The sequence below is a fragment of the Penicillium samsonianum genome, assembly GCF_028829775.1.
Source record: "Penicillium samsonianum strain IBT 33392 chromosome Unknown utg000001l_segment0_segment0, whole genome shotgun sequence".
Taxonomy (NCBI): domain Eukaryota; kingdom Fungi; phylum Ascomycota; class Eurotiomycetes; order Eurotiales; family Aspergillaceae; genus Penicillium; species Penicillium samsonianum.
Genome location: NW_026643259.1, coordinates 2,286,955 through 2,303,379, shown reverse-complemented (window position 1 = coordinate 2,303,379; position 16,425 = coordinate 2,286,955). Strand labels below are relative to the sequence as shown.

Here is a 16,425-nt window from a genome sequence, read left to right as displayed (position 1 = left end):
TGCCGTTGGACATGCCATGCGACAACCGTCCCCGCAGCCCACTCACTTGGGAATTCCCGGTACCCCGCACCGTGTGCTCTCTGAGGAGGACCCGGGCTACATTGCGGCTAAATTTGAGGGCAAGCAGAAGCAGATGGAACAGGGTCAGTAAAATTGAGTGGTGATATTGAGATGATGCAATTAGCTAATTCCCAGCAGTTATGGATATATTGGAGGAGAAGGGCTTCTTCCCTAGTGACTTTGTCATCTCGGAAACCACCTGGTTCTATAACCAGCTTGGCATCGACGATACCTACTTCCAGACCGAGTCGGTGGATGCCATCGTGACCCAGATCCTATCCCTCTACGCCGCCAAAGTCGCCGCCTATGCCCGCGATGATAAGCAGCTGGAGATTCGTCTGGACAAAGAGGCCGAGGACCATGCTGTCTACATCGATACCAGCAGACCCGGTACGGTTTCTGTCGATGGTCCACGCTACGAGCAGCGCATCGACGAGAAGTACGTCAACCACTCCAAGGGTGCCAACAGCTACCGCGTGGAGACCTTCCGCTCGCCTAGCACTCTGCCCGGCGACAGCGGCCAGCAGCTCCGCTGCTACTTCGTGTACAAGTGCCAGTTCGCCAACCCCAGCCCCTCACCGAACGAGACCAACATCGATATCATTGGCGAGAAGCGCTTCTTGCAGAAGGCCACCCCCAACACCAAGGCGATCTACCAGGAAATCATCGCCACGGCCGTTGGTCGCTCCGGTCCTGTCATTGAGATGTTCGAGATCGAGGGAAGCCGGGAAAAGCGTCTGGTGATTGCTTACCGCCAGGGATCCGCTATGGGCTTGTTCAGTGCCCTGTCGGATTTGTACCACTACTACCGCTTGACCAGCTCGCGCAAGTACCTGGAGAATTTCTCCAACGGAATCACTGTGATTTCGCTCTACCTGCGTCCCTCAGACAACTCCGAGATCTCGGCCAAGTTCCCTCCGATTGAGGCTGCTATCCACCAGATCATGAAGGAGATCTCTCTTTTGTACTGTATCCCCCGGAACCGCTTCCAGGGCCACTTCGCCACTGGTCGTCTGAGCTTGCAGGAGACAATTTACGCTCACTGCGCCTGGGTGTTCGTGCAGCAGTTCCTTAACCGTCTGGGTTCAGAATACACTTCGTTGGCTGCTCTTTTGGATAGCAACAACAGTGTGCACGCAGAGTTGCTCTCAAAGATCAAGAAGCGTCTGCGTACGGAGACATTCACTGCTGATTACATCTTTGAGATTATCAACAAATACCCTGAGCTGATCCACAAGCTCTATCTTGACTTCGCCAACACCCACTACGTTCAGACCCAGGAGTCTGGTGATGACTTCCTCCCAACCCTCAGTTACCTGCGTCTGCAGGTCGATGAGGTCCTCGATGGCACCAAGCTAAAGCAGCTCATCCGTGGCACCGCCCTTAACGAGCACGACGAGATGGTTATGACCTCCTTCCGCGTGTTCAACTCCTCCATCCTCAAGACCAACTTCTTCACCCCGACCAAGGTGGCTCTCAGCTTCCGCTTGAAGCCAGACTTCTTGCCAGAGCACGAATACCCCCAGCCCCTCTACGGCATGTTCCTGGTTATCAGCTCCGAGTTCCGCGGCTTCCACCTGCGGTTCCGTGACATTGCTCGTGGCGGTATTCGTATCGTCAAGAGTCGAAACGGCGAAGCATACAACATCAACGCTCGCTCGTTGTTCGATGAGAACTACAACTTGGCCAATACCCAACAGCGCAAGAACAAGGATATTCCCGAAGGCGGTGCCAAGGGTGTTATTCTCTTGGATGCTGACCACCAGGACAAGGCGCGGGTCGCCTTCGAGAAGTACATTGACAGTATTCTCGATCTGCTCCTGCCCCCGGTCAGCCCGGGTATCAAGGATCCGATCATTGATCTGCACGGCAAGGACGAGATTCTCTTCATGGGTCCCGACGAGAACACCGCTGAGCTGGTCAACTGGGCCACTGAGCACGCTCGCGGCCGTGGCGCTCCCTGGTGGAAGTCGTTCTTCACTGGCAAGAGCCCCAAGCTGGGTGGTATTCCCCACGACGCTTACGGCATGACCACCCTCTCGGTCCGCCAGTACGTGCTCGGAATTCAGCGCAAGCTGAACATCGACCCCGCTACACAGCTCAAGCTGCAGACCGGTGGTCCAGACGGCGATCTTGGGTCGAACGAGATTCTTCTCTCCAACGAGAAGTACGGAGCCATTGTTGATGGAGCCGGTGTGATCTACGATCCGAACGGTCTGAACCACGAAGAGCTCATCCGCCTGGCCAAGAAGCGCGCGATGATCTCACAGTTTGACATGACCAAGCTCTCCCCCGAGGGCTACCGCGTCCTGGTCGACGAGAAGAACGTCAAGCTCCCCAACGGCGAGATTGTCCACAACGGCATGATCTTCCGTAACACCTACCACCTACGCTCGCAGGAGAAGTTCGACGTGTTCGTGCCCTGCGGTGGCCGCCCCGAGTCAATCGACCTGGCGTCTGTCGGCAAGCTCATCCGGGACAACAAGTCCATCATCCCCTTCATCGTCGAAGGTGCCAACCTGTTCATCACCCAGGACGCCAAGCTGCGCCTCGAGAAGGCCGGCTGCATCCTGTACAAGGATGCCTCCGCCAACAAGGGTGGTGTGACCTCTTCCTCCCTGGAAGTCCTGGCCTCGCTGTCTTTCAACGACGAGGAGTTCGTCGAGCACATGTGCATCCGCGAAGACGGCACCGTCCCCGACTTCTACAAGGCCTACGTCCGCGAAGTGCAGGAGGTCATCCAGTCGAACGCCGCCCTCGAGTTCGAGGCCATCTGGCGCGAACACGAGCAGACTGGTGTACTGCGCAGTGTCCTCAGTGACCGTCTCAGCTTGGCCATCACCAAGCTTGACGAGGAACTCCAGATGACCGAGCTTTGGGACAATGTTGCGCTCCGTCGCTCTGTGCTTAGCGACGCTCTGCCGCGTCGTCTGTTGGACAAGATTGGTCTGGAAACCATCTTGGAACGTGTATGTCTCCCCCCCCCCCCCCCCCCTCCTCTTTCTATCTTGTTTATGAATCCCCGCTAATCAATCCCAGGTCCCTGAGAACTACCTCCGTGCCATCTTCGGCAGCCACCTGGCCAGCCGCTTCGTGTACGAGTACGGCAACCAGCCCAGCCAGTTCTCCTTCTTCGACTTCATGACCAAGCGCCTGGCTAAGATTCAGTCGTAAGCTTTTGGAATTAGAAATTCCTATTGCGAAAGTGCTGTTTTTCACGCTGTTTTGACATTATTTTTTGTTTTTCCTTTTTGACGAGAAAGACTTTCCCCGGGTCAACGAAATACTTAATACGGAACAAAAGAAGATCTGTTCCCTTGACGAATGTATGGTTAAAAAAAGTTTGAGCGAAGAGAAGAGAGAGGCCGTTGGGGCAAGATGATCCTTTAGAATCAAAAATTCTTACCCATTGGAAGTGACAGTCATAGTCCTACATAACTCACTCTATCATGCAAATTCTATTGTATTACACCAACCAATTCCCCTTCACAATATTTACTTCCATCTATTCCGAGAAGACACAGACTCGGCCATAATCAGCACGGTATTCACTGCCTACATGGAATGTCAGTATACACATCCTATCAATAGGACTAACACCCGTGGGAACCCAACAAGCTCGTCCTAATTGTAACGAAAAGAACACTCACCAGTAACAAATCAACACCCTCAGCAACCTCAACCTCCCACCTCGGCCTCAACTTCGTTTTGGATTTACTGTAGTCCATCACATTGTGTCGCGTGATATGCATGATCTTCTGATTACCCATCATCACACCCGTACCCGATGCAGCTAGCTGCATCACTCTCAACTCAACTTTTGAGCCCGGGGGTGCATCGGCTTCTGCATTAGCAGGACCGGAACTGGAACTGGTATTGGTACTGGCATTGGCATTCTGCAATGAATATGCAGACGAAAGAAACGGTGCAGCCGGCGCCGGCTCTTGCGGCGGCTCAATTGCATCGAGTAGATCTCGTAGGGAATTAGGTGAGTCTCGACGGACGGAGTCGTAGGAAGGGAGAATGGAGGGAGAGTGGGGATGGTGTGTATGTGTATGCGTTGGTCTTGATGCTATTGGACTCTGAGAATGCGAATTGGGGAGTGGTGGATGTGGATGTACCACCCCCGCATCTGCATCCGCATTCCCCTCACCATGACCACTCCCACCCCCGTCTCCAACCCCAATCCCAGAAACAGTACTATAAGGCGGCGGCTCGTCACCCGGCACAGAACCAGACACATCAGCCTCCACTCCCCCTCCCCCTCTAACAATACCAGATCCCTCCCTAACCGCAAGCGCATTCACAAACCGCACCTCAAGCCTAAACCCCCCACCCCCAACCCCAATCCTAGACCCCGGCCCATCGCCAGCCCACGGCATCGAAGCATTCAATAAATCCCCAGTCCGCTGATGCTGGTCAGGGAGTCTAACCGCCCACTTCCGCATCGACAACCAAGCCCGTCGTAATACGAGCAGCGGCACGCCCTCGCTGTCGCAGACTATGCGGCTCGTGTTCGGCCATGGTTTCCCGTACACGGTGTAAAGGGGGACGGTGCGGTCTGGGCTGTTGAGGGTTTCGTGTGCGCGGATGTGGTGGACTGTGAAGGCCGGGGAGGCGGGTTTGGTTTCTTGGGTGGGTGTTATTGTTAGGGTTGTTGCGGTGTTGGTTAGGAGGTCTGCGGGTGGGGAGAGGAGGTGGTGGGGTTGCAGGGCTATTGGTGTTGCGGGGGTTGTGAGGGGGTTGGATTTTGATTTTGATTTGGGGTTGGGCATTGGATTGGATTTTCATGGATTTTCATGGATTTTCATGGATGGCTTGGTGGTTGGTGGTTGGTGTTAAGTTTTTAGCTGGGGTAAATGGTTGTATAATGTAGGTTGTGGATATTGTAGAGATATAGGAACAATTGAAGAGTTGGAGAGACTGATGATGATGATGATGATGATGATGATGATGTATGTTGATGTGGGGTCGGGAGTGCCGGATAAGTGTAGAGATGGCAGCACTGAGGTCACTAATTAGGAGTTCAATATATACAAATAGTAGAATAAACATGAGGCTGTAAAATTCCCATCAATCTCAAATCTCATATTCCTACATAGGTGACGTGACCTACGTAGAATACATACTCTCTCTTGACTCCCCAGAGCCCCAAGTCACGCTAACCTGTAATAGGAGATATTTCCGCCCGCCTTGTCGATGTAGGCACCTTCGATCGGCTTAAATTACAGTAACTGTATCTCTTGGCGATCTAGATATTTAAAAGTACGTTATTATAGACTCCCTTGTATTTGCAGGACTGCATTATGTACATGTGTATGGTATGGTATACCACATGGCTCTTTGATACTGTTATCTCTCGCCCCTCCTTGCTTATTGGACCTCTCCAGGCTATCTATGATACTCATTTAGCGAACAACCTCATCTCCCATGTCATTCATGCACTACAGCTTTTCAAAACCATCGGGCATATTCCCCTCTTCAATCCAAGCTATAGCGGTATCCGCAAAGAGCTGCGGCTTTTGTCGATTCCACGGATGTCGCATTTCCGGATGGACATAAGCGATCGTCTCAGGATTGCTCTCGCGAGCGGTCTTCATTAACCGCAGGGCAATTTCCTTATTATCGGCACTAGGCACCAGTCCTCCCTTTGCGGCGACCACAATCAAGGTTCTCGCAGCCCAAGGCGACGGCCATTGCAATTCAGGCGAAGGTGTCATGATTTGTCGACAAAGCGTGAGCGTGCTTAAGCTTGTGGGAGGAATGTCGGTACCGTCCATAGCCCATCGAATTAATGACCGGGGTATCATGTTTTCCACGCGCTGCATTGCCCATATCGCAGGCGGGATATAAGGCGTGAAGACTGTGCGAGGAATTGACCCGAACCCTGATACAAATACCGATTGCACTAGGTCAGGATAGGCAGATGCGAGCTGAATGGCCACTCGAGCGCCTAGGCTGTGTCCTATAACGTGTGCGTGGGAGTGAATCGCTTTGTCGCGAATAAGTTGTGCTACCGAATCCACAGAAGACTGAATTGAAAATTCTTGTTGGGACGATTGGCCGTGGCCCGGCAGGTCGGGGGCCAAAACGTGATATTTGGTTGAGAGATGGGGGACCACGAGGTCCCACCAACTGCCAGTCACGAAAGCGCCGTGGATTAGAACGATAGATGCGGGACCGCTGTCGTTCCAGCTTAAATAAGAGACTGGATATGTAGTCTCCATTTCTTGCAAAGTGCTGGAGCGAAGCCTGTATATTGGTGGAGGCTGCGGGGGACAAAGATGGCAGGTGTGGAGAAGCTAGGTATCCTACAACCTTGGAGGTTATTTATATGATGACAGAGTCTACTGGAATTAATTGGGGGCGGAAATATCTCCTAATACGGATTAGTGCGACATGGGACCTTGGGGAATAAAGAGAGAACATAAAGATAAAGCTGAATTTCGAATATTATACCATCTATGCCTATAATAATTCTATATAGCATGGTATCTTCAGTCAGAATCTTTGGTCTTAGCATCTCTACATATGCAGGCCCAATTAGAATCCCTCCTTCACCAGGTGGAACCATGGTCCACACGCCAATAATAGCCCTGGAGGCGCGGTCCAGAGGAAAAAAATTCTAATTCTGCTTTTCAGAAGGGAACTTCGGAGAATTTTTAAGAAATCCTTTGAAAACCTTAGCACGGCTATTGTGCTGATGTGGTGTAGATTAATAGCAAACCTCTAGAAGATCAGCAAGAAACAAAGTTATTACGGGCTAGTGGCTGAGAAGCTTGTTTTTTTTTCATGTCGTCAGATGTGAGATGTTAGCTGTCACTGTGGAAGTGTCAGATATAATATAATTGGCCTCTCAGGTACCCTCGGGTATGGTCTGTTCCTAGTTGGGTCAGGCCAGGAGCAAAATCTTAATATCTGCGCTAATAGGGAACGCAACGCGTACGGCCATAACTTCAATGCATAAATTGCATTACGTGGGGCCTTGAGCCGGGTTCTCCTCATTTCAGACAAAAAGAACCCACTTCCCCCATTTTCCTTTCTCTCTTTCTTCTCTTTAAAAATATGAAGACCGACTGTTTGTGGGGCCTTCTGTTATCAGACTGTTGCCACATTAGCCTCTCTGCTGTGAGGGCCTGCTGAAAGAGGACTTATTCCTCTGATATTTCCCATCTAGAAAGAACAAAAGTCAATACACTTCCGCCAACTTCCGGAGGGATTCAAGTTTGCCGTGCGGCGCCATGTCGGAGGCGCAGGAAAAGTTTCCGCCAATCCCTCATCCTTCTGTGGAGACAGCCGAGAGTGACCGAGCTGAAGACAAGGATCAAAATGTCGATACCAACACAGAAACTTCTCACCCAGACGAGGCCAGCCCGAAGCCTAGTATCTCTACTTCCCAAAGATGGCGGACAGCAAGCCGGCGGGTTCGGAATCGAGCTGGCACAATAGCCGAGAAACTCGGACGACCCCACGAAAGAGAGGCCGATGGCTTGGATTCGCCGATGTTACCAGAGTACTATGGAGCAACAGACGATATCCGAGGATTCGAGGCCCGCCGGGCAATCGACGAAGAAGCTCGGCTCCCAGGAACAGACTATGATTCACAAGCTCGGCTCTTGGTGGAACGAATGGGGTCACAGTTCGAGCCACGTCCTCCACGCATTGAAGAACCACGTTCTGGTTCGACAACCCCAGGAACTCCAGATGGAACGGCAACACCCGGCGGTCCACCCGGAGGACTCCTGTCACAACTACTCCGTGTATACGCCAACAATCTCCACACTGCAAGCCGGATGAGTGTTGTCTCCACGACGTCAGAAACAGACCCGGACACAGAAAGCATCCCACCATCCGGCACAGTGACACCGGGTGGAAAGAAAGACAAATTGAAATGGTACAACAATGGCAGTCACCCCAGCAAACCAACCCACAGTTATACTTCCTCCCTCGTCAATGCATCTATGGATTTGGGTCGGGTCGGGGTCCCCAGAGCCACGGGTCCCCCACCCGTGAATCCCAAAGAACGAAAGAAGCAAAAGCGCAAAAGCAAGAAAAACATCAAGCTCACCGTCCACATTGCCGCCATTCTCGCCCGCCAACAGTACATCATGCAGCTGTGTCGCGCTCTAATGAAATACGGCGCCCCAACCCACCGCCTCGAAGAGTACATGATGATGACCTCCAACGTACTGGACATCAAAGCCCAGTTCATGTACATCCCGGGATGCATGTTCATGTCCTTCGACGATCCGCTAACCCGCACCGCCGAGGTAAAGATCATCCGCGTAGTGCAGGGTCTAGATCTCTCCCGTCTCGCAGAGACACACAACATCTACAAAAACGTCGTCCACGACCTCATCGGCGTCGAACAAGCAACCCACGACCTAGACGAGATCATGCAACGCAACCCACGCTACAACCGCTGGCTCCTGATCTTCCTAACCGGCTGCGCCAGCGTCGCCGTCGGCCCATACGCCTTCAGCGCCCGTCCCGTGGACCTCCCTATAATCTTCATACTAGGCTGTCTAGTAGGCTTCATGCAGTACGTCGTCGCGCCAAACTCGGCCACCTACTCAAATGTGCTAGAAGTCACCGCTGCAGTACTCACCTCTTTCATCGCGCGCGCGTTCGGCAGCATCCAGCACAACGGCGAGCGCGTCTTCTGCTTCTCGGCCATGGCGCAGTCCTCCATCGCAATGATCCTACCGGGCTTCGCCGTGCTGAGCAGTAGTCTCGAGCTGCAGTCGCATCAGATGAACGCGGGCTCGATCCGCCTCGTTTTTACGATTATCTACTCGCTCTTCCTCGGATACGGCGTTACCGTCGGAACGACAATCTACGGGTTGATGGACCACAACGCTACGAAGGAGTCGACGTGTTCGAATCTGCCGGAGGTCTGGGGGAACGAATATATCCAACACTTCCCCTTCGTCGCGCTGTTTTGTCTCTTCGCTGCACTGATTAATCAGTCCAAGCCAAAACAGCTGCCGGTTACTATCTTCATGGGACTTTGTGGATACGTCGCGAATTACTTTAGCACGAAGAAGCTCGGCTCGAATCAGGTCGCTAATACTGTTGGCGCGTTCACGATTGGCCTGCTGGCTAATTTGTATAGTCGGTTATGGCATGGTCATGCGGCTGCTGCTATTATTCCGGGTATCTTTACCCTCGTTCCGTCGGGTCTTGCATCTAGTGGGTCGATTATTTCTGGACTGGAGTATGCTGAGGCTGTTGCCTCTGGTAATGCCTCGAGTACTAGTGCAACCTCTAATAACTCGCTTACCTCGCTGGGATATGGTATGATCCAGACGGCTATTGGTATCTCAGTTGGGCTGTTTATCTCCGCAGTAATTGTTTACCCGCATGGGAAGAAGAGGAGTGGGATCTTTAGTTTGTAGATTCGGGCTTGTACTTGTTCAATATTTGATCTAGCGATACATTTCGTTTGTTTATATTGTATCATTTGCCTTGGCGTCTTGATTTCTAGAGACTGGAGAAAGCCTTCCATTCATACCAACAGATACATACCATCTCAACACATCACTACATATATACATACACCATTAACAGTCATTCCAATACCCAAAATTACAACGTCAAAACAGCCCCAATAAAAGCAACCCAAGCCGAAAAGTCCGCAACCATTCGAACCCGATGAACCCCCACCCAACGCGCCATATCAACCGACGCGCCAACCCCACTCTCCCCCAAATCCTCCTTAACAGCAACATCATCCACAATCCTCTTCACCGGGCCAACGACAAACGGCACGAAAACCAAATGTCCGATCGCGCCAGCCAGCCCGACCCAGTAACACGCTGTCGTCTGCAGTGGCTTTTGCGGGTAATAGCGATTCAAGAAGAGCGTGCCAGCGGCTGAGGTTATCGTGCCCAGGTTCAGGGCGAGGACTGTCCATACGGCGCGGTTGAAGACATGCGCGTACCATTTTGGCAGGATTTTGTCGGAGGTTGGGCGGAGAGAGGGGAGGAGGAAGGCGGTGTTGGTTGTTAGTTCTAGGAGGGCGTGTGCGAGGGTTGCCGTGCTGGTTGCCAGTGGGAGGGTTTGGAGGAGGAGGTGCGGGTTTAGGATTAGGCCGGAGGCCATTTTGTAGATAGGATTTAGAGGCTGGTATGTGGGATATATGAGATGTTATGGGTTAGAAAATCAATCGTACTATAAAGTTAGCCCAGGGGCTCGGCGGCTCGGGGGTTGGGGGGCTGAATGGCTTGGCTAATCTCCGTGGGATTAGGGGGTGGAGTTAGTTTGTAGGGGATCTTGGAGGTGGGTTTACCAACAATGTTCTTAACCAAAACAGTCTTAGAGTCTATTGAGGCAAGTGCACTGGCGCTCTTTCTCTAGACATAGCATTAAAGTGTGTCTGCTTCTGCTTGTTTGTCACTTTATCAAAGAAATCCTTCTTTTTACAGTCAAATATCTTTCCCAACAGTATAAATATCCTCAGCATCATGATCAAATTCCCATCCTTGTCAACCTCCTCCAACATTCTGGCTTCAAAATCAGCCATGAAAAAGACCAAGCTGTCTATTCAACTTACCACTGTCGCTCTTTCAACTATCTTCTTACTTTCTCTCACACCATTCTCTCAGCAAAACGATGGACAGGAGTGTCCCATAGGTCTTCAGGGTCGATTTTGGGACCACGAGTGACCTTGATGTCCCAGTTATATTTAAATCTCCTACTCCTTACAACCCAGTTTTTCATCCTCCGTATAATGAGGTGAGTTCAAAGCCAGGGACATACCATTTGAAATTTGAAAGGCAAGGACATAGCTAATACCTCCAAGCAATTGAAGCTAGTGGAACCGATTCTTCACACCAACGTTGTTGACAAATTTCACTTCGCAAATACCGAAGTGAGGAAGGAGGGTGTGCTATATATAGTCTCGTCAGAGGAATCTCTCAAGTGAGAGATATCTGATGGGAGAAGCAAAATGAAGTGAAAGATAAGTGAGAGATATATCTTTGATCCTCAAAAGGTAAGGTGCAAATACGAGGCGAGAAACACAAGTTCAAGTCACACTTTTAACTATCCAAAATAGCGAATGGGAACGCGCAGGCCGGAGATATTGGTTGGATAGTTCCAAAAATATCCCGTATTGAATCGGACCTTGAAGAAGACGAGGGCAACGAAGACAGCCGAGATGATGACAACGAGGACAACACCGGCGGCGGAGTCAATCTTTCTCGGTTAGAAGTCCGGGAACCGTTTTGCGTTAGGGACACCTACATTCAAACCTTGACCTCAGACCTTTTACCCGGTCGAAATGAGGCCTTCATCACAGGGATGAACTACGCCAAGGCCGGTACAACACACGGAGAAAGAAAGACACGGTCTGGCATTTATCAAGAGGTCCTCCCTTCTTAACAAGCAGCAACTACGCCAGATTGTGGAAGCTGCGGGATATACCTGCCTCCGATGGTTCATGGGGCCTCGCTTGTGAACTTGCAGTGGTCAATGGGACGGGGGTATAAGGAAAACAAGAGCTTTTCGGTTCGTCGAGTCGCTCAGATGCTGCTACAGCCTTGGAGATTTACATATTTACTGACCGTATTCTTTCTAGTGCTGCTTGTAATGCCTCAAGCTTCACTTTATGACAAGACCGGAAGAAGTGGATCAAGCGCCTGACAGCGAAAAAGAAGAACACAAATTTTGAAGGCGATTATTGCGAAATCCGAGCAGTTCTGTGAAGACGTTATGAAATGTCAAAATGAGAAGGCGGATAGAGAAACACCTAAAGAAGCTACGCTTGAACTATCAATCCATCGGGGATGCCACGAGAGAGAATATCGGTGATGGATTTGGCCTTGAGTTCGATGACACTGAATCCATACGCAAGAGCCCCTGACCACCAGTCTTCGTCGAGAACATGGACCATTCAACCCAAGAAGCAATGGTGCCCAGACGATTTTCATCAAACTGTGAACATGGAGTGTTCCAGATTGCCCTCCGGGCGTTGTTCGATGAGTTCCGCGGTTTCCATCGGACCTCTTACGGATAATTTGTGGAATTTGGATATATGCCTCTTATGTTTGTGGGGGGAAAATGAAGCTTTCCTTGAGACCCTACCTCAAGCACTTTATCCCAACCCTCGACTACCAGACCATTGCCCTTCTTTCCGTTGGCCGAAGATGAAATTCCCAAAAGATGCAGATCATGCCACCCTTCTCAGATCCCTGCCACTGCCAGAAAAACATACGTGCCGTTGTGTATCTACCTTTATGGACTGTGATCGAGCTTCATCTTGAGTATGACCAATGCAACATATGGGCTTTATATATAAATAAGTAGAGTGAGTTCATTGTTTTCCCATTTGCGTGATGTGTCTCTGTTGATGAGTGTTGCTGATACATCATTTAGAAGAAGTACAAAATGGCCCTTGAACCGGGAATTCTACCGCCATTTTAGCTCCCGCTTGAAGCTGTTGCCTGTTTCAGCAGCAGGGGGAATGGTCATTGGGACCTCGCACGAAGAGCGAGCGCCATATACCGGAGGAATATCTGGAAGACCTTGACGACGAAGAGATTTGCGCCCAGAAACGCTCCAGGAAGAAGGAAGTGTCAGGCTCAAAGCATTACCGGAGAGATCTGAGTCTCACTTGAAAAGTTCTCCTCGAAAACCAACAGGGATTCTCTTCAGCTTCCTTGACTCGCGACATACCTAGCAAAAGCAGAAGCCGTTGACATCAGCCATTGATGACTGTGACGTGAACGAGATATTGCAGGGGAAGTTATACTATATACACGCTTGGAAGCAATCAACGATGAAAGGAAGAAGGGCAAGAAGCAACAACCATCTTCATTTATACCTATCGGCCTGCATCACATCAAGTTCTAGCAGTGTCTTGGTCTTCTCCACAAGAATGCCTGTCAAGGACTTCTAAGACCCACTTCCCTCGATCTAGTCACTCAAGAGGTAGTCTATTTGCTGGAATTGACCATACAACTCCTCCCCACTCGGAAGTGGATACCAGAAATCCAACTTAGTGCAGGGAAGACAACGATAGAGAGTGATGTTAGTGTGTCCAGTTAAAGCCCGTTAGCAGGAGCCTCTAATAATTCAAAAACAGCCTGAACCTCCTCACAAATCCACTTCTCTTCCCTCAGAGCCAGAAACCTGACAGATGAGCTGATTGAAAAGCTGGCTCAGCCAGATTTCGAGGTACATCGTCTAAGTCATATCCGGATGAAATTCAATGTTTCGGATCTCAAAATCTATCACAGGGTCGATAAGTGTATACTACCAGAGGTACGACAATTGGAAGGATACGAGGAAGAAGGGTTTCACGACGTTACCCCCGAGGATGGGAATGTCTGTTTGCTTCTCAAGAGTTCCGGGTTAACATGAAGAGGATAATTGGTATCACCTGCTACCAAGGCGGGCGACAACTGGGTAGGAAGGAAACCACCCGTGGACGCGTCAAATGTAAGTCTAACGAAAAAAGGCTCTGAGAATATATGAACCATCTAACGCACTCATTTGTGTTATAAAGGCGCTTTATTATATATCCGGGCGCTGGTGTTGTTCTCATATGGCTTGACACTCAGAAGACAACAACAAGTGAATCAGCCTCATAGGCAGCACCGGAATGGCGCGAATAAAAGACTGGACAAGAAGCGACACTCTCACACCAACGCTCACTACCTAGGCAGCTGTCCAAGCTCAGTCTTCACAGAAAGAAGTTCCCAGAAATTCGAATCGGCCACAGTCCAAGCTGCGAACTCTTACCTTCATCCACCGACAACATGAATACCCAGACCCTAATGTCAAAGCGTGGAGCGAAGAATTCGAACCGCTGGATGGATCTTCGCTGGTTCTTTGTGAAAGACGCAGTACACCAAAGGTGCATTGCTAAGATTTCGATAGTCATGGATAGAAGTGGACGCACTTCTCTACCAATTAGGAGAGAGCCCAGCGATGATCTTAGGAGTGAGGCACAAGATGGGCTCCCCCAGAATAGCCAACAGCCCTCCCAAGCCCCACCGAATCCAACATATGGTGCTTACGGCGAGGCCGAACCAAAACCTGGATACTGGGCCAAAAGAGCGGGGAGCTGCCCTTGGCCGAGGGGTGTTAACGCTATTGTTCCCCTTTATTTAAAGCGCGATTCGATGATGAAGAAATCGGATCCACCCACTTTTCGTCCTTCTCTCTATTGCTCTCAACTCTCAATACTTGCTTCATGATATCAGTTTCCGCCAGATGGCAAGGGTGGCAAGGACAAGCCGAAAGATGATGATATGGGCCGGAGGATGATGAGAACGAGGATTCTGGGACAGCCGGTGCCATTAGCAGTCCTGCGGCTGCAGCTCAGGCCGGAGGTGGCGGGGAGCTGTCTGAGGAGAAGCGGAAGGCAGACGATGGTGGTTCGGGTGCGGGTGGGGACAAGAAGGAGAAGTACCCTTTTGAGCATCCCCGATCGGAATCAAGCCCACCTTTGTGCCTGAGTATAGTGGCGTATGGTACCATTCGCCTTTCCAGGAGCCCACCGTTCGGCTCTGGCGTGGGTAGGCGGGCGCTGTTGCGGCGTATACCTACTTCAAAGAGGTTCGTGCGCGCCTTAACTTCGACCTGCAGAGCACGAAGAAGGTGTTGTGGGACAAGGGATCTCACCGACATAACCGGTAGCCGAGTTTCAATCCTCACAATCGCGTCTGACTTGGACATTGAGGTCGTTGTACCAAGTCTCCCGAACACCGACGACACCACTACACTTGACCCCGCTGGTAAAGGTGCAGCACAGCTACACAGTATCTCAGAATTCAGGTTATTCGAAATGAAGCGACATTTGCCATTGGCCCAGACAGAAGTATATCATTGCTCTTCTTCAGCAATACGGAATATATAACTGTACCACAGTGTCAACGCCTCTCAACCCCGGGCAACGATAAAGACATTGAACGGGACGAAGTTACCGAGAGACAATGAGACTGTTGTTAAGCATAGTTGCAATCTGCAACATGGTCGAACAGACAGGAACCCCTGAACGCAAAACACGAAGCAGGCATCGGAAAGTCAAGCTGCTGGAGGCAGAAATATGTAAAGGAAGAGAACCAGAGACGGAGCAAGGTGGAGCAGGCATGGAACGAAAGCGGGTGGGAACACTCCCAGTCGGGATGGCCAAGTCAAAGCCACCGGAACCTGATACCCACCTTCAGCCGCACGTCCCCTTGGGTCATGGGTTGCATGAATGACATCAAGCCCTGGTACGACGCGTATGAAGGAAAGAGACCCATCATGTCCCAAAGGATGACACTGCCCGGCGCAACCCTGATAACCTACCAACCTTGTTTACCTTCTAACTTTTGCTTCACGTACACATGTCAATTGCTATTACTCACATGCCGATACCATCAATGTTGATATTTGCATCACATCTATCAGATACATCGTGATATCTCGGTCGAAAAACTTCGTGACTGGAGGGGTGGCACGATGGTTTCCCTTGCAATCAAAGTTGCGGCTTGCCTCACGCAAACTAAAGGGATTCAGCAGTTCTATTTTAGGTCGCGGATAGCATTATCCGAGTTAGTGCGTTTAATGTTACGCGAAGAACGCGGGAGTCGGAGATAACAATTGACTCGATCACTGATAGTATCTGGTCCTGGCTCTATACGCGAGGCTTTAAAGCGTCCGATCTAGCCCGCCTAGAAACCATCAGTGGATCTATCAGTACCCTCTTACTCGCAATGATCACTAGCCCTAGGCGCCCTAAGGAACTCAATCGAACACCCGCACCAAGGGTAATTCCGCGGGATAACCCTTCTCTATTTTCTCACAAATTTACCGAGTCACAACTTAACGAAATGAGAGAAATGCACATCCAAAAACAAGTGGAATTGAACTTGCAATATACGGACTCTATAAAAGATCTTTCCGAGGAGGAAGAAAATGATCTGTTATAAGCGGATGAGTTTTCGGAAGATGAAAAGGGTGTTATTCTTCATAGACTTGCCTTTAAGTCATCTATAGACTCTACGACGAAGTGCATGACTGTGAAGACGTCCAAAAACACACCACGAAGAGAGTCCCCCGCCGGGCTTTTCCAGCCATCAAAAAAGAAAACAAACGACACAGTCCCTCCTGACAGAAGGGGGAAGGAGTTAAAGTGCTGTTGGTGCAGTAATCAACGTTCGGCAGTAATTCCTCAGAGGCACAGAAGCTTCTGAAGGACTCTGCTCGTCACGCCACCCACCGCCGTGGCACCAGAACGTATTGGAGCACTCGGCGTCATGACCTAACGGCGTACGTGCGCAATCTCAGTGCGGCGAACCTCTTTTAACGCTGTCCGCTGCCGATTTGCATTGGGATGACCTTATTTGCCGGTGTGACTTTGATTGGGCTGAA

The 16,425-nt window shown here is 50.6% G+C and overlaps 8 protein-coding genes across 8 annotated transcripts; 3 read left to right on the top strand and 5 right to left on the bottom strand.

Moving 5' to 3' along the window:
* Positions 1 to 16: 16 nt before the first annotated feature.
* On the top strand, positions 17 to 3,234 carry N7471_000893 (glutamate dehydrogenase (NAD(+)); the record flags this gene model as incomplete). Its single annotated transcript, XM_057273614.1, has 3 exons — positions 17 to 143; positions 199 to 3,029; positions 3,100 to 3,234. The coding sequence occupies 3 exons, from the start codon at positions 17 to 19 to the stop codon at positions 3,232 to 3,234; spliced, it is 3,093 nt and encodes a 1,030-aa protein (XP_057141793.1).
* A 321-nt stretch (positions 3,235 to 3,555) lies between these two features.
* N7471_000892 (uncharacterized protein) lies at positions 3,556 to 4,835 on the bottom strand (the record flags this gene model as incomplete). Its single annotated transcript, XM_057273613.1, has 2 exons — positions 3,556 to 3,615; positions 3,711 to 4,835. 2 exons carry the CDS (start codon positions 4,833 to 4,835, stop codon positions 3,556 to 3,558), a joined length of 1,185 nt encoding a protein of 394 aa, XP_057141792.1.
* A 669-nt stretch (positions 4,836 to 5,504) lies between these two features.
* Positions 5,505 to 6,287, bottom strand: N7471_000891 (alpha/beta fold hydrolase; the record flags this gene model as incomplete). Its single annotated transcript, XM_057273612.1, has 1 exon — positions 5,505 to 6,287. The coding sequence occupies one exon, from the start codon at positions 6,285 to 6,287 to the stop codon at positions 5,505 to 5,507; it is 783 nt and encodes a 260-aa protein (XP_057141791.1).
* Positions 6,288 to 7,301: 1,014 nt separating this feature from the next.
* N7471_000890 (threonine/serine exporter family protein) lies at positions 7,302 to 9,458 on the top strand (the record flags this gene model as incomplete). Its single annotated transcript, XM_057273611.1, has 1 exon — positions 7,302 to 9,458. One exon carries the CDS (start codon positions 7,302 to 7,304, stop codon positions 9,456 to 9,458), a length of 2,157 nt encoding a protein of 718 aa, XP_057141790.1.
* Positions 9,459 to 9,648: 190 nt separating this feature from the next.
* Positions 9,649 to 10,164, bottom strand: N7471_000889 (uncharacterized protein; the record flags this gene model as incomplete). The annotated part of the gene is made up of 1 exon (XM_057273610.1): positions 9,649 to 10,164. The coding sequence occupies one exon, from the start codon at positions 10,162 to 10,164 to the stop codon at positions 9,649 to 9,651; it is 516 nt and encodes a 171-aa protein (XP_057141789.1).
* A 3,554-nt stretch (positions 10,165 to 13,718) lies between these two features.
* Positions 13,719 to 13,927, bottom strand: N7471_000888 (uncharacterized protein; the record flags this gene model as incomplete). Its single annotated transcript, XM_057273609.1, is given in 2 exon segments — positions 13,719 to 13,792; positions 13,807 to 13,927. 2 exon segments carry the CDS (start codon positions 13,925 to 13,927, stop codon positions 13,719 to 13,721), a joined length of 195 nt encoding a protein of 64 aa, XP_057141788.1.
* A 461-nt stretch (positions 13,928 to 14,388) lies between these two features.
* On the bottom strand, positions 14,389 to 14,745 carry N7471_000887 (uncharacterized protein; the record flags this gene model as incomplete). Its single annotated transcript, XM_057273608.1, has 1 exon — positions 14,389 to 14,745. The coding sequence occupies one exon, from the start codon at positions 14,743 to 14,745 to the stop codon at positions 14,389 to 14,391; it is 357 nt and encodes a 118-aa protein (XP_057141787.1).
* A 293-nt stretch (positions 14,746 to 15,038) lies between these two features.
* N7471_000886 (uncharacterized protein) lies at positions 15,039 to 15,272 on the top strand (the record flags this gene model as incomplete). The annotated part of the gene is made up of 1 exon (XM_057273607.1): positions 15,039 to 15,272. The coding sequence occupies one exon, from the start codon at positions 15,039 to 15,041 to the stop codon at positions 15,270 to 15,272; it is 234 nt and encodes a 77-aa protein (XP_057141786.1).
* Positions 15,273 to 16,425: the final 1,153 nt, after the last annotated feature.